This window comes from Pavona decussata, unplaced genomic scaffold (genome assembly GCF_977016875.1).
Source record: "Pavona decussata unplaced genomic scaffold, jaPavDecu1.1 SCAFFOLD_28, whole genome shotgun sequence".
NCBI lineage: Eukaryota > Metazoa > Cnidaria > Anthozoa > Scleractinia > Agariciidae > Pavona > Pavona decussata.
Window position 1 is genome coordinate 698,538 of NW_028145451.1, and position 13,080 is coordinate 711,617.

Below are 13,080 nucleotides of genomic sequence, written 5' to 3' on the forward strand. Positions count from 1 at the left end.
GTCGGATAATAATGCGCCGTTTCTGTACTCGTTTTGCGCGTTCTTCAAACATTACTAAGTGCAGTCGAATAACAGTACGTCATATTTGCACTCATTTCTCACTTATTCGAACAGTGCAACTACAAAAAACCAGGATGTAAACCTTGTCAAAAGCAGACTTATCGAGGAAACCTTGAGTGTGTACAACCAGTCTAAAAGTGTTGCCACAATGTGTTCTCCGGCTGATGAGGTTGTTGTTAAGCGCTGGAAAAGGTTTGTTGATTTTCGCTGTTGCGACCGTGTGAGAGAGAGAGACAATTCTCTGACATCGCTCTGGTCATTAATTTCTTGTATTTTTTATAATTTGTGAGCCTTAACAAGAATTTCTGGATTGACTCGAGATATTTTTCGTGCGTTCACCGCTCATGCTTGAAGAGTGGTTAACACATTTCGGCAATTTAAGGCGTTCACCTTGCATGCTTGATGGTGATACGACTTGTAGTAATAAATTCATTTCAAGCATTGTTTATTTTACGGTCCATTTACTATATAAATATTAAGATTTAAAATGTTTTTGCAATTTGTATAAAAGCAAGCATACAGAAGCTTGTTACTCCTGTATATTTTCCAATGTATTATTTGAAATGTTGGAAGTGGCTTTCCTCGATAAAAATCTACATCGTGGACAATTTTATGACATACTGATTTTGAAGTTTTTTGTTTATCGTCATGGTAATATCGATTTTACCAATTAATCAATCTTCAAAAACTCATTAATAATTTATAAGCGCATTGACCTATCAAATAGTCGATAATACATCACGTGCAGTGACTTTATATCGATAAACCTCCTCCTTATTAGTATGCGGTGTTTTATCAGTTGATGAAACACTCCTCATTAGTATGCGGTGTTTTTCTCGTATGCTAATTTCCAACGTTCACAAAAGCATAATTCTTACGACCTCTATTGACACACGCATTTCCAGGAATGTTTTTGAAGCCTTTCAAAAAACTTGCAGTACGTGTTTTATCGGATCTAAGACACTCCTGCTCGTTTTTTAAACATTACATGAAAACTTCAATTTTAAACCAACGACTGTTGTAAATCTCACATCGATTCCACGAGGATAAAAATGTTTAAGGGCCGAAATGAGCTCGGTTCTCAAAAAACTGTTCACTTATACAAGTTAGAGAAAAATAAAGCGCCGTTTCTCAGCAACAACAATTAGGGGTATGTTAAACATTTTTCGCAGAGACACAGTAATGGAACACGCTGAACAAAAACTTAAGTGCTTCAGTAATCTTAAACTTAAGTCATTCAGTAACGCTTAATATAGATATCTCATTAACGTATTTTAATTGCATGTTTCAGTTTAACAATTATTCCACGAGCGCGCGTTGGATATAAGAATAGGGAGTTTCGAAGCCACGACGCGACCCTAAGGAAAACGTCGATTAAAAAATAAATTTATATTTTACCTACGAATCTCGCGATACTATAAAGTCATTTACTCTGTTTATCAATGACAAAACTATTCCAAAACTCAATCCGAAACACAGCGATAAGATTTGAAATAAAAATTCAACATTTAGTCGTGGTGGTGCACGTTCTCCAAACAACGCAGCATTTGGTCATTTCACGTTGTTGTTTTGCAGAGGCCTGCAAAGAAATGTACAAAGATTTATAACGCACGTGCACAGCTATTGTTCTGTTAATTAATTCTTTTGTTTGGTGACGTTCCCGTCGCCGTTGCCGTCGTGGTTTCGTAAACTCCCTAATAGCCAACGAGGCGCGTAGCCCCCAGTTGGCTGTAATCATCTCATATCTAACAAGCGCGAGTGAAATAAATTTTGTTGAACAATGTATTTCAAGTCCATCGTGTTTCCGTATTGAACAAATTAAACTGTTATTGTCAATGGTTCATGCATCTTTTTCAATATGTACGTTTCCTTTTTATGCTATTACCGTATATTAATCGCTACTAACCTGATGCCCTTACCAGCGATACTCGATATGATAGTATACGCTTGTCGCAGTGATTGGCAGAAAACACCTAAATTCTCTTGCAAAAGTTTAATGCGATGGCGATGTCCGTCCTTACAAAATTGTCTACCCCAAATGCCGCCGCAGTGATATTCTACAGGTGAGCTCCTGTTATCTTTTGTTGTTGTTGTTTTGAATCTAATTTATGGCGAGGTAAAACAAATTTTTTAATTGGGGTGTGGGATGGGTAGATAGGCCTTGTTAGGGACGCAGTGTCCTCTTGTCGGCCTACATGTCTGTAAGTAAATAAATAAATAAGATACTTTACCATTACTATATCACGTGTGGAGGAGCGGTGGTGTAGCGGTTCACGCGTCTAATTTTCGATCGGTCAGAAGATTAGAGGGTCGGTGATTCGAGGCTCGGTTGGTCTCTTCACTGCTGTGTTGTTTCCTTAGACGAGAAACTTTGTTCCACGTTTTCTTTCTTTCTTTCTTTCTTTCTTTCTTTCTTTCTTTCTTTCTTTCTTTCTTTCTTAGGCTTTACCATATCACGTGACCTAGTGAACATCATTAGAAGGCGCAGTAACTGATAAAGCTTTCACTTCCAAAGATTCTTCAAGCCAGAGCAAACAGGATAAATATAGCGTTTCTTCCCCTCCTCATTTTCGACTAAAGATTACAAACGTTCAGTTAGTTGCCTTCAGGTCACGCGATTAAAACTTCATGTAACAATTTTTTTTTGGATCAGTAAGGATGCTTAACAAGTTTAAGGAGGATATGCCTTTTGAAATTGGTGCCTACTTTGTTACTGCGCATACGTTCTGCGCATCTCGAGATACGTGGGTTTCCTATGGGTGGTGCCTACTTATACAGAGATATTTTTGCGCGGTTTAAAACTATGCGGAGAAAGCAGAACTTAGCAAGTGCTCTTGGTAATCAAAAAAGAAAACTGGGGGTAACCTCAGAGATGAAAAAGCTTCAATTTTGAACAAAACGCCATACATTTCTTTGTATTTTACTGTCTTTTAGAATAATTGTTGCCGTTAATCATCTCTAAAAAAAATACGTGGTTACACCCAAATTTCATTTTGGATTTCGATAGCTCTTGCTAAGATCTGCTTTCCCCGCATATTCATAAACCAAACAAAAATACTTCTTTATTTGTAGGCACCGTCCCCAGAAGGGTTGAGGCCACATAAGTACGCCGATGATTGGTCCGTTCAAGCTATGTCCGCCTCATCGGATCAAAGTTAAATATATCTCGTGAACTACCGACTATATATGCAAAATTGCAGTTAAAAAATCAATTAATTATATAATTCATGCAACATTACTGCTGAAAAACAGCACGGATATTCCGACGCAAGTAACAGTGATTGGTGTATTTGCCCTTTCAAGAGCCCTTGGCTGATACAGTCGCGTAATTATTTAAGGTAATGACTTCGATGTAGAGCCTGCTTTTGTAAATAAAAAAGACAATTAATTATATATGGCCGCATGAAGGTCATTCCATTCGATCAGACAATCTGTATTTATATGGATCTAGATATAACTGTCCTTTTTTATGTATTCACATCTATATCTTGCACTGGGTTCTTTACAATTATTAATATAAATATTATTTCATCTTTTTTATCTGAAATCCCTTTATCTTTACCTCCTAAACACAAAATTTTAAAAAAGACAGTAGACTACAAAGCGGATTCATCAAAAACAGTGTCTGATTCAATATTCACGGGTTTTCAGATGTATTTTAATTTAATTTTGGTTTATTTCATTTTAAAAGATTAATGCTACTTAACTTTTAAGGGTGAGGCAAGTAAACAGGGTAGCCCATGCGGCTCAATGGCTGGTATTCAGATAGGCACTGCCTCTAATTACTCAATTATAATACAATTATTATTATTATTTTTTATTGTTTTTCACCAAATGTAATTTACAGCATCGTAAACTAAAAAAAAAAGGAAAGGGAAAATGGCGAGGAAGCACAAAGAAACCGTGAGGCTAATGCAGCATGTGCTTCCTCAACTGTAATGCTGAATTACAAAGATTAATAGAACGACATCCAAAATCCAAATCGCAAAATAAAGATCCCTGGCCGAAATTAGGAGAATCGTGAAACTTCTCATCTCTTCCCGGAAGGGTTCACTCCCTTCTAGCTAAGGTTCTCGTTAGCTTAGGTGGTCGTGAAGTGAAAGTGCTATCAGATGGCTTAAAATTCAAATCTGTACAGGCGCTTGAAAGAACATAGGATAACATTGCTATTCATTGTGTGGGTGGCACCATTGCCTGCCGTTAAAGGATTCCAGGCGATTCAATTAACGAATTAATCGGTCTCGGGAAGAAAATCTTTATACGTTTTGCTGAAATACCACAATTCCTTTTACCTTTATCGCAAACGACAGTTAAACTTGTGTTCAATGCCTCTCGTGAGCAAGATATTTCTCTGTTTCACAAGTAAGATATGCAAATGCATTTGCTTACGCAAGAAATTTCCAGTAAATGATTATTTTTAAACATCAATCAACGTAAGTAACTATGTTTAAATTCCAAAATTGTCATTTATTTATATCAATGAATTGCTGATGTTTTACTTAACAATGTTACTATTAAGTTTTTAAAATGCGGAATTCATCGTGCACCGTTAATTGTTTTAAACGTCTTCTTTCTTGCTTTTTCCTCTATTTTCTATATTCTTTTAACAGGGAAAACATTTGTTCCAATGGAATGATATGCAATTGCGTAAAAGTTCCACTCAAGACGGTTTTATTTTTGCTTGCTTTACTTTATTTATGTACTTTCTTTTTCGTGGATACTGAAAATGCCCTTAGGCGAGTACATATGAGTGAGTGGACAACAGCACGGAAACCTCAACAATTGCATGTATCAGCGCACGAGATACTAACCGAAAACGCTGTATAGCTTCCATTCCTTTTGATTCTTTGATGGTTTCGCAAAGACCGAGTTACTGTCAAGAAATTCAAGTCTTGTGTGGAAAGCGCTCTCACCAAAACTCGCCGCCGGGAAATCGACGAATATTCAACCATGTTACAACGTTTTAATTTTGCTCTATTTTCCATTACTTCAAATTGTTGATTCCTTGCTTGTTTAGGCACTATACCAGGCCAACGTTATTCTTTTTTACCGTTAATTTTTCACGATTTTTTTGCTCGTCTCGTGATTGAGCAATATGACGAAATTGAATTGCGTGAATCTCCCTGTCTCTTGAGCCCTTAAGCAAAGTTGGAATTGATCTCAGTGAGTTCCCGCCCTTTCTGGCGGTTGTTATGGAAACGTATGTGCTATTTTTGACTGCCCTTGTTCAAACACTGATCAGTAATATAGGACCGAGGTGGAAGAGGGCAAACAAATGACGTATTCGTGATTGAATTTAGCGACAGGGAGCACGATTTGAACATTCTCGCTTTAAAATTATTTTTATGGTACTCTGTACGCGCCCTCCCAAATTATTGATTTCAAGAGAAGGAAAACAATTTGCTTTACATTAATTATGAGCAAATAAGTTCAAGTAATATGTCATGATCAGCAAAAATTTGAATATTTTATACCATGATAAGCGAATGTCTTCCTATATTTTTATGGTTGTGATTTCTTTGAATTGACGGCACGAAACCTTTGCCACACTTTTCCTCTCTATCGTGAAATTTGTCGTCATTCCAACGGAAATTTTCCAAGAAGGAAACAGTTATGAATGAAATTATGAAGAGGTTATCATCTGGCTAAAATTTCCAACATGCGTAATGTCCATATCTCTACAATTTTCTTCAATTAGAGTTATCGCAGGCCGGCCTGTAAATAAATAAGAGCTCAAGCAGACCTGTGGCGCTTCCTCCGGAGTCTAAGGCAAACAGTTGACATCTAATATGAAAACACAATAGGGTAATGCTGCTATTAATATTCCAACCATTCACGAAGCCGCTTAACTGGTCGATATTGTTTTCCTCTTAAAATGCCGTAATGTGATTGGCGGCAAATGACAAGAAATTTACAATCGCGCCAAAAGAGTGCGGGTGGCAAAGGACGAGCCACTCAGAACAGCTGTGTGTGTCTAAGTGACGAGTCACTAGAATAATTACTCGACCGCAAAACGCAAAAGCTCCGTAAGGGAAAAAACAAGGACGCAATAAGGCTTGAGAAGCAAGGAAAAGGAAATTTCGTAACAATCGCAAGTGGGCAATTCGTGCGCGGATAGATTTCCAAAGGTATTATGGAATAATATTCGATACGATGGCTGGCTTGGAAAATGTAAAACCGCGTGACCTGTTCGGTGCAGTGGACTTGGATGGAAGCGGGTACATAGACAGAGAGGAATTAGCCGCAGTGTGCGATTTGGACGCTCACGATTTGGCGGAAGTCTTCGATAAGCTTGATGCGGATAAAGATGGAAGAATAAGTATCGAAGAGTTTTCGGAAAATTTTAGAAAGTTCAAGTCTGTGGTTTCTGGTGTGAAGAGGAAAAAGTCAGAGCAATCTACAAGCTCGGATGTGGAGTACGAAGACTTAAAAGAGAAACTTGGGCAGCCGTTTAACCTGCTTAGTGGGTAAGTTATTTTGTAACAAGAAAGAACGCGGATAATCAACATATCAAAGGTTGAAGGACGGGCGACACACTCGCTTAAATTCAACTTACGTGTTATTACAACAGAAAGAAATATATATACACACACCGGTTGAAATACACCCGCGATACACGCATGACTGAGTTGTTTTACAAAGCTACTGTATTTCTGTGAGATCCGGTTAAAACAGTAAAATTTAATTATATATCTACTATAATAACTTGTGTTCACAATCAAACCAATGGTCAGTATTTGTAATTTCTGGTTTGATGGCCCAAAGTGCGTGAATCGAGACCCGGCCATTAATACATCCACTTGAAACGTAAAAAGAACAACTCCAGATTTATCTTGGAGATCTACGGTTCTTAAAACGGGTTAAATGCATTGGGTGAAGTTGAGGTCTTAGGCCTTTTGGCGCGATATTATTCGGGGTTCGAGTGCTAGAAAATTTCACGATTTGAAATAAACTTTCTCAAGCAATATTGCTAGTTTTGCTGCTTGTGCACAAAAACAAACTAAAACACAGTGAGCGAATTTGAGATTTTATTATCGATGTCCACATTTCGGACAACCTGTTCTTTGCCTAAAATGCTAACGAACTTATCTTGGCTCTGCCAGGTTTTCGCACACACCATTCGTGAAATGCTCTTTCGGTTGTAATTGATGGCCATGTATCGAGTTAGTTAACTTGCCTGTGGCATATTGAAGAAGAAACTGAGCAGGTCGGATACTTACCCACGCATCACGAACGAATATTCCGCCGAAATTTGGATGGAAGTTTTCAATAGGTCAGTTAGGATTAAGGCGAATATAACATTGCTATATCGAGCTTTTGCTTTCACGGTTCGATTCAAACTGATCGCTCTCAAGAAGCGTTTACCTGTATTATTGATCTCAACCTTAGTTAATGGTCTCGGTGAGAGAAGCTGTGATTGCTTTAACATTAGCAAAATCTCTCCCCTTGCACTCGCTTTAGGTTCTACAAGCACACACAAAAAGAGGAAATCAAAAAAGTAGCAGGCGAGTTTTATGGGAAAAGCTGTAGCTTATTAGTGAAATATATACAACATGACAAGTAAAAAAAAATCAAATTTCAGGACTGGAAAGAAAGCAAACATTACACCTCGCTTTTATTTCTTTTCCAATGAAAACTTAAAATTTGCATGGAAGAGAAACTATCGTGTTTTTGCTATATTTTGAATTCATGTGCAATGCGCAGTTGTAAGAAAATGCAGTGTGGAAGGAAGTTTCTGTAAATTTCACGATTTAAATTTGAATTTTGGGATTATTTTTAGCGCTCACATTATCTCTTGTAGCTGTATATATTATTCATACAAAGTTTTCCGATAAAGCAAACATTATTCAAATGAGCTTTCAAGAATTTTTCGCGGCTTGTTTATTGAATATTGTTGCAAATATCTGTTTTTATTTGCTTGTTTTTGATATATTATCTCTTGCTATGGCAAGAATTGCGAGTGAAGCCTGAAGATGTTCGCCCACAATTTCTGTATTTCGCAATTTGACTTTCCCTTAACCTTCAAAATCTGCGCATCTATCAGCTAAAGCATTATTATGGATGCTTTCTAACTACCTTTGTAGCATAGAAACAGATTGAAAAATTCAACGTGACTCGAAGCTGATCATCAATATCTGCGCGATTCCATGATTCATAACACGAAGTGCTTTCTTGTAAAAAAAGTGATCACAAATTCTTGCAATACTGCTCACGAAATAAAGAAGTTCCGCCTTTGGCAATAAGTCGATGCTTATTCTCGGTTTCTAAGTAAACGCTTCTTTTTGCTAAGAATGCAATCTGGAGACTTCAAGGTGAGAATTTTACCGGTAGGTTTCGGTCGTGACTCGTGGGTGGTCTCAACTATTGGTACCACAATTAAGACCACAGCTCTTGAGAAAAAGATATCCTGTTATGCCAAATGTTATCTTCATATATTCCCCCCTTTTCCGAAAATCTCCGTCAAGTCTCGCCAGTAATCATTAGCGCCACAATTGTAACCTTTAACGATCCTTCAACAACTCAAACAATATATAGTTTGCATGCATTTCCCCCTTTTGTGTTAAATACAACTTGATTGGGAATGTCAGATATTATTAGTGGTATATAATGAAAACAAAATTAATCATCTCCTCGGCTAAAACTAGTTATAGTTCACTGAAATGTTTTTTTCTTTCTTTCTGCAAATATGTCACTTTGATGCAGTTACATGGTGGTTCTTATGCAAAACGTATTTAAAAGTTTCTTTCTAGTTGCAAGACATTTACTAGGTGGTTTAAGCATCGCAGGTATGATACTTAATATGCAACATTCATTTAAAACAACACGAAACAACAAAAGGGAGATGGCTAAGCCAACGGTGTTGTTTTCAAGCTGTGAACCTTATAATATCATTGCCCTTCAGTGATATTAAGATAACCAATAAAACCAGCCTTAATGTGCCGCTCTTCTTAATGATGGAGAAGTACGCAGTCGAAAAGTCGTATACAACATGTTTAGATTTGCTCCGTCTGTTTTTGTGGTTTTATACCTTCAAAGCTTAAGTAAAAACAACTAAGAACATGACGCTTGACAATGATTTAAGTACTATAAAAAACTGAGAAAAGTGCACCGTCCTTAAATTTAGAACTCAGTCTTCGCCTGGCAGGTGTTTAAAAATACAGTTAATGTTTACCCTTGGTGAAAAACCGCTCAAAAAGTAAACACTGTCAGATTTAGACCACGTTTTTCCTAGCATATGTCGGATAGAAATCGACACATCAGTCTCATGTGACACGCTACATTAGAGTGACAGTTCAAAATAAGAGGATGAAAGCCTTTGATTTTCCGTGCAGCTTGTCTCGCAAATGTTTAATAATCATGATGTCTACCTGACAGCTTCGAATCAACGCTTGCAGAGGAACTTTCAGACCGCGTTAAAAAAGTTACAAAATTGTTACGGCAATTAACGTTGTTAATAGTCGCCGGTAATTGTGGAGCTTGATTAAGACTGAACATAACGCTTTGTTTGGCCACGTATCCCTGAGCGCATTGCCAATTCAGGTGTAAACGATATTTCAATACACTTCTTACATACGAAAAACACAAGGATTGGTGATCCTGCACCATTTGCAACGTCGATCGTACATGGTTGGTCGAGAGGACAAAAGAACGAACATACAGAACAATGCTCCCCGAACCCTAAAAAACGGTGCAACTACACAGGGTCCAGAGAAAATAGAGCTTTTGAAGGGTGTTAGTCTACTGGATATCGATGTCAGTTGATATAGTATGCAATAGTTGCAACAGAGAACTAAACTGGAAATAAATGTATAATCATAAGATAATAAACATGTGAAATGGCATTTGAACGAAATCGTTGAAGTTAGCTAAAACATTCGTCACATTTTCTGGAAAACTTTTCTCGGTGTTGACTCCTAACAATAAGAATTGTTTGACTTTAACTTTGATGGGCCGTAGGTGCATTTTGATCTTTAGCAGCGTTTTATTATCCTGTGTAATGAGACCAAGCTAAAGACTACATACATGATGCGGCTTAGCTTGGTTTTTGGCTATGGGCAAGATAATTTGTGGGGGAAAAAATGAACGAAAACTCAACGAGAAACTGAACTGTCTTAGTTTTGTAGCGGGATCTATAATCTTGAAGGACCACTTGAGAAAGCAACATCAGAGAATTGAACGATGACGATGAGTCGAGGTGAAGCAAAATCTATGATGTTCAGTACTATTCAGTGATTTCTGCATCCGGCAACCCGAAACACAGGAATATCAAATTTTAACACTGGAAACCTTGTGTCACTCTTTGCCGTGATACAGTTAATTATGCCGTGAAAGGAGGTCTAAGCTATGCCATGCATGCTAATGCCGTACTGAGCATTACTTTCTTACAGCGGTGGTTGTTACGCTGCCGGCTCGAAATGGCTCTTAGAAGACATTGACAAGAACTTTTCTGTGTCGTTATGTACATCTTTCTCGATCGGCTCCACAATTTAAGAATTGGGGAATTTTTTTACTTTGTGGCGCAAGTCGGGAACTCTCGTTGGTGTAAGGGAGAAACTTTTCCCCAGTTTCGGTTCCTCCATCACAACATCAATACTAATAGCTCTTAGCATAAAAGGGCAGCTACTATTTAGCGCGACAATTAATCGCATCGTATTTATGATAAAAACGCCACAACCTAGGCCAAACAGAACTCGCCGAGGTGAATGGTATTGCTTCTGAAACAAAACCATTCACCTGTTTCCATAAGCAAGCCCGGGTAAAACTTCTGCTTCGTCCTTAGCGAGTGAGAACGAGACTACAATCGGGCCTGCAACGTCAAGCGGACGGTTTCAGTTTCTACGAGAAGGTCAGGTGCGCCCAATGGTTCATTTCGGTGGATATCTGTTCGGAAGGCGCTTTTTTAATCACTGTGCAGTAATTCGGAATTAGTTGTTTAGAAAATCTCAACTTTCTTCAGTAAATTTGCATTTCAATGTTTCGTTACACTCTAAAACTAATTCCTTGTGTTTTCGGAAGGGAAAATGTGTCGTTAATAATGCGAGGTTAGGTCAGCTTGCATTTTCGTGAAAGGTGACCGTAGATGAAGCTGTACACAAGTTAAGTTGCATCTGATGCAAGTTGAGTAGTTCAACTCATCGCTCACGCATTCGGTCTGTGAAAACAAAAAGAGAACGGTAATTTGTATCGATTTGATGCTTTGTACTAAAGCGACAACCTTTTCCATCAACAGCCGATTCTGAAAAGGGCTAAATTTTTCCTTTGATATAGCAACACTCATTTTTCCCATAGACAGTGTCTGCACTGATGTAACCGCCCCCCTAAGGAGGTGGCCTTGTCTCACTCGGTCGGGGGTTTTAAGGCTGCAGTATAAGCTCTTTATTAATTTTGTCAATATTTTAGGGTTAGTTTTTAAGTACGAAAAATACTTAGTATTGAGTGTACGACCTATGTGGTAAAAATAAATAAATAAATAAATAAATAAATAAATAAATAAGCAATACAAAGTTTAACATACCCGGCATACGTATAATAACTGATCTAGAAGGGCTAAATTTTACTGGCGGAAAAATAAATATAGCTCTCCCAACTGGTGCTAAAGAAATGTACCGAACCCGTGTGAAGAATTCGGTCTTCTGTTCAAGATCATTTTCGCAGAGTAGGAAAGAGGATTACTGTCTCTCCTTGGATCATTAGCTAGCGATAACATCATGACCAAATTGATGGTTGTCAATGATATTGCGTGAAGCAGAAAAAAAGAAAACATGTACACATTCTCATAGGAAGTTGTGCGAAACAAGCCGGTGACAAGTACAGTAAGCTCTGAAACTGCAAGCAACGAGGCCACCTTTATTTACGCCTGTATTATAACGTTTTTCTATGCTCAGACCAAAAACGTTAACCTTTTTCTCAATCTGATCTTGATAAAATGACTGAAATGAGGCAGCTCTGTGTGTGTGCGCATTTTGACTGAGGTACTTTTTATTAAGATTTGGTTGGAGTCGTACGTGATCAGACTTAATTCTGAACGCTTAATGGACTTTGTCCCAGGAGAGAGGTTCTACAAAGGTCAAAAGAATGTTGTGATGTGTTGCGCTCTGGCGGATCTGGTGTTTCACAACACCATTCAAAACTACCTCTCTCCGACACCTGGTAAACAGTCTTGACTTATTAGTAGAATAAAAAACGACAGATTATTTAAGCTGAAATTGTAAACAACTCTCAGAGTTTAGACATTAGATCATTTTCGTTATTACACACCAGAAAACAGCCTAACTGAAAGCTTTAATTAGGCTTCGCTTCTGCAAGACTCTTTCATCATATTTCAGTCATTGACCTACAGGTCGCACGCATGCATTACCAAGATGTTGTCCTCGCTGCTGTTAAACTTTTAATATGTCAATTCTACTTTTCAATTCCGGTCTTTATTAACACCGTCTAAAGCTAAATAAAAGCTATCACTGATGATCTACCAACCAGCACCTTTCCTATGGTGCAGCCGTGTTTAGTCAGCAATGGAACGCGAAATTTCGGTTTCCAGCCATGTTAAACTTGCTGTTGTGGTCATGGAATTCCTTGATTTCTCAATGAGTATCCGTGACAAGCTTCAGACCACCAAGCAAGTCTTTTTTCCGAGAGATAATATTTTATACAAAGCCTTTAAAAGCCTATTGTGCATCAGTCACTTGTCCCGTAGGTATCATGAATGATCGCGACGAAATTCCGCGAAAGTCGATCATCTGACCACGATTACCAAAGGGTTTGGTAACGAATTCTTCATGACTTGAAAAGAAACGATATTATTATGATTACACAAAATACGCATATCCGGAAGGAAACGTTCATTAACAGGAAAATAAAAATGTGAGTTAGTTTTAGATATTGAACCCGTAATCCGCAAGAAACAATAAGAGAATTTAAAGGAATTTCGTGACCGATACCTGCGGCATGACGTAATATTCTCGTCAGCCTTTCAAGTTGGAAGGAAGTTCCTTTTGGTATTGTTCACTTCAGGTTACCAAG

General features: G+C 37.9%; 1 protein-coding gene across 1 annotated transcript in view; it reads left to right on the top strand.

Moving 5' to 3' along the window:
* Window positions 1-5,994: 5,994 nt before the first annotated feature.
* The window catches only part of LOC146484967 (ras and EF-hand domain-containing protein-like), a 29,965-nt gene continuing 22,879 nt past the window's right edge, over window positions 5,995-13,080 (top strand). The window contains exon 1 of the mRNA XM_085103843.1: window positions 5,995-6,527. Within this exon, the coding sequence (XP_084959969.1) occupies window positions 6,214-6,527 (314 nt within the window). The 5' untranslated portion in view covers window positions 5,995-6,213. The remainder of the gene's footprint in view (window positions 6,528-13,080) is intronic.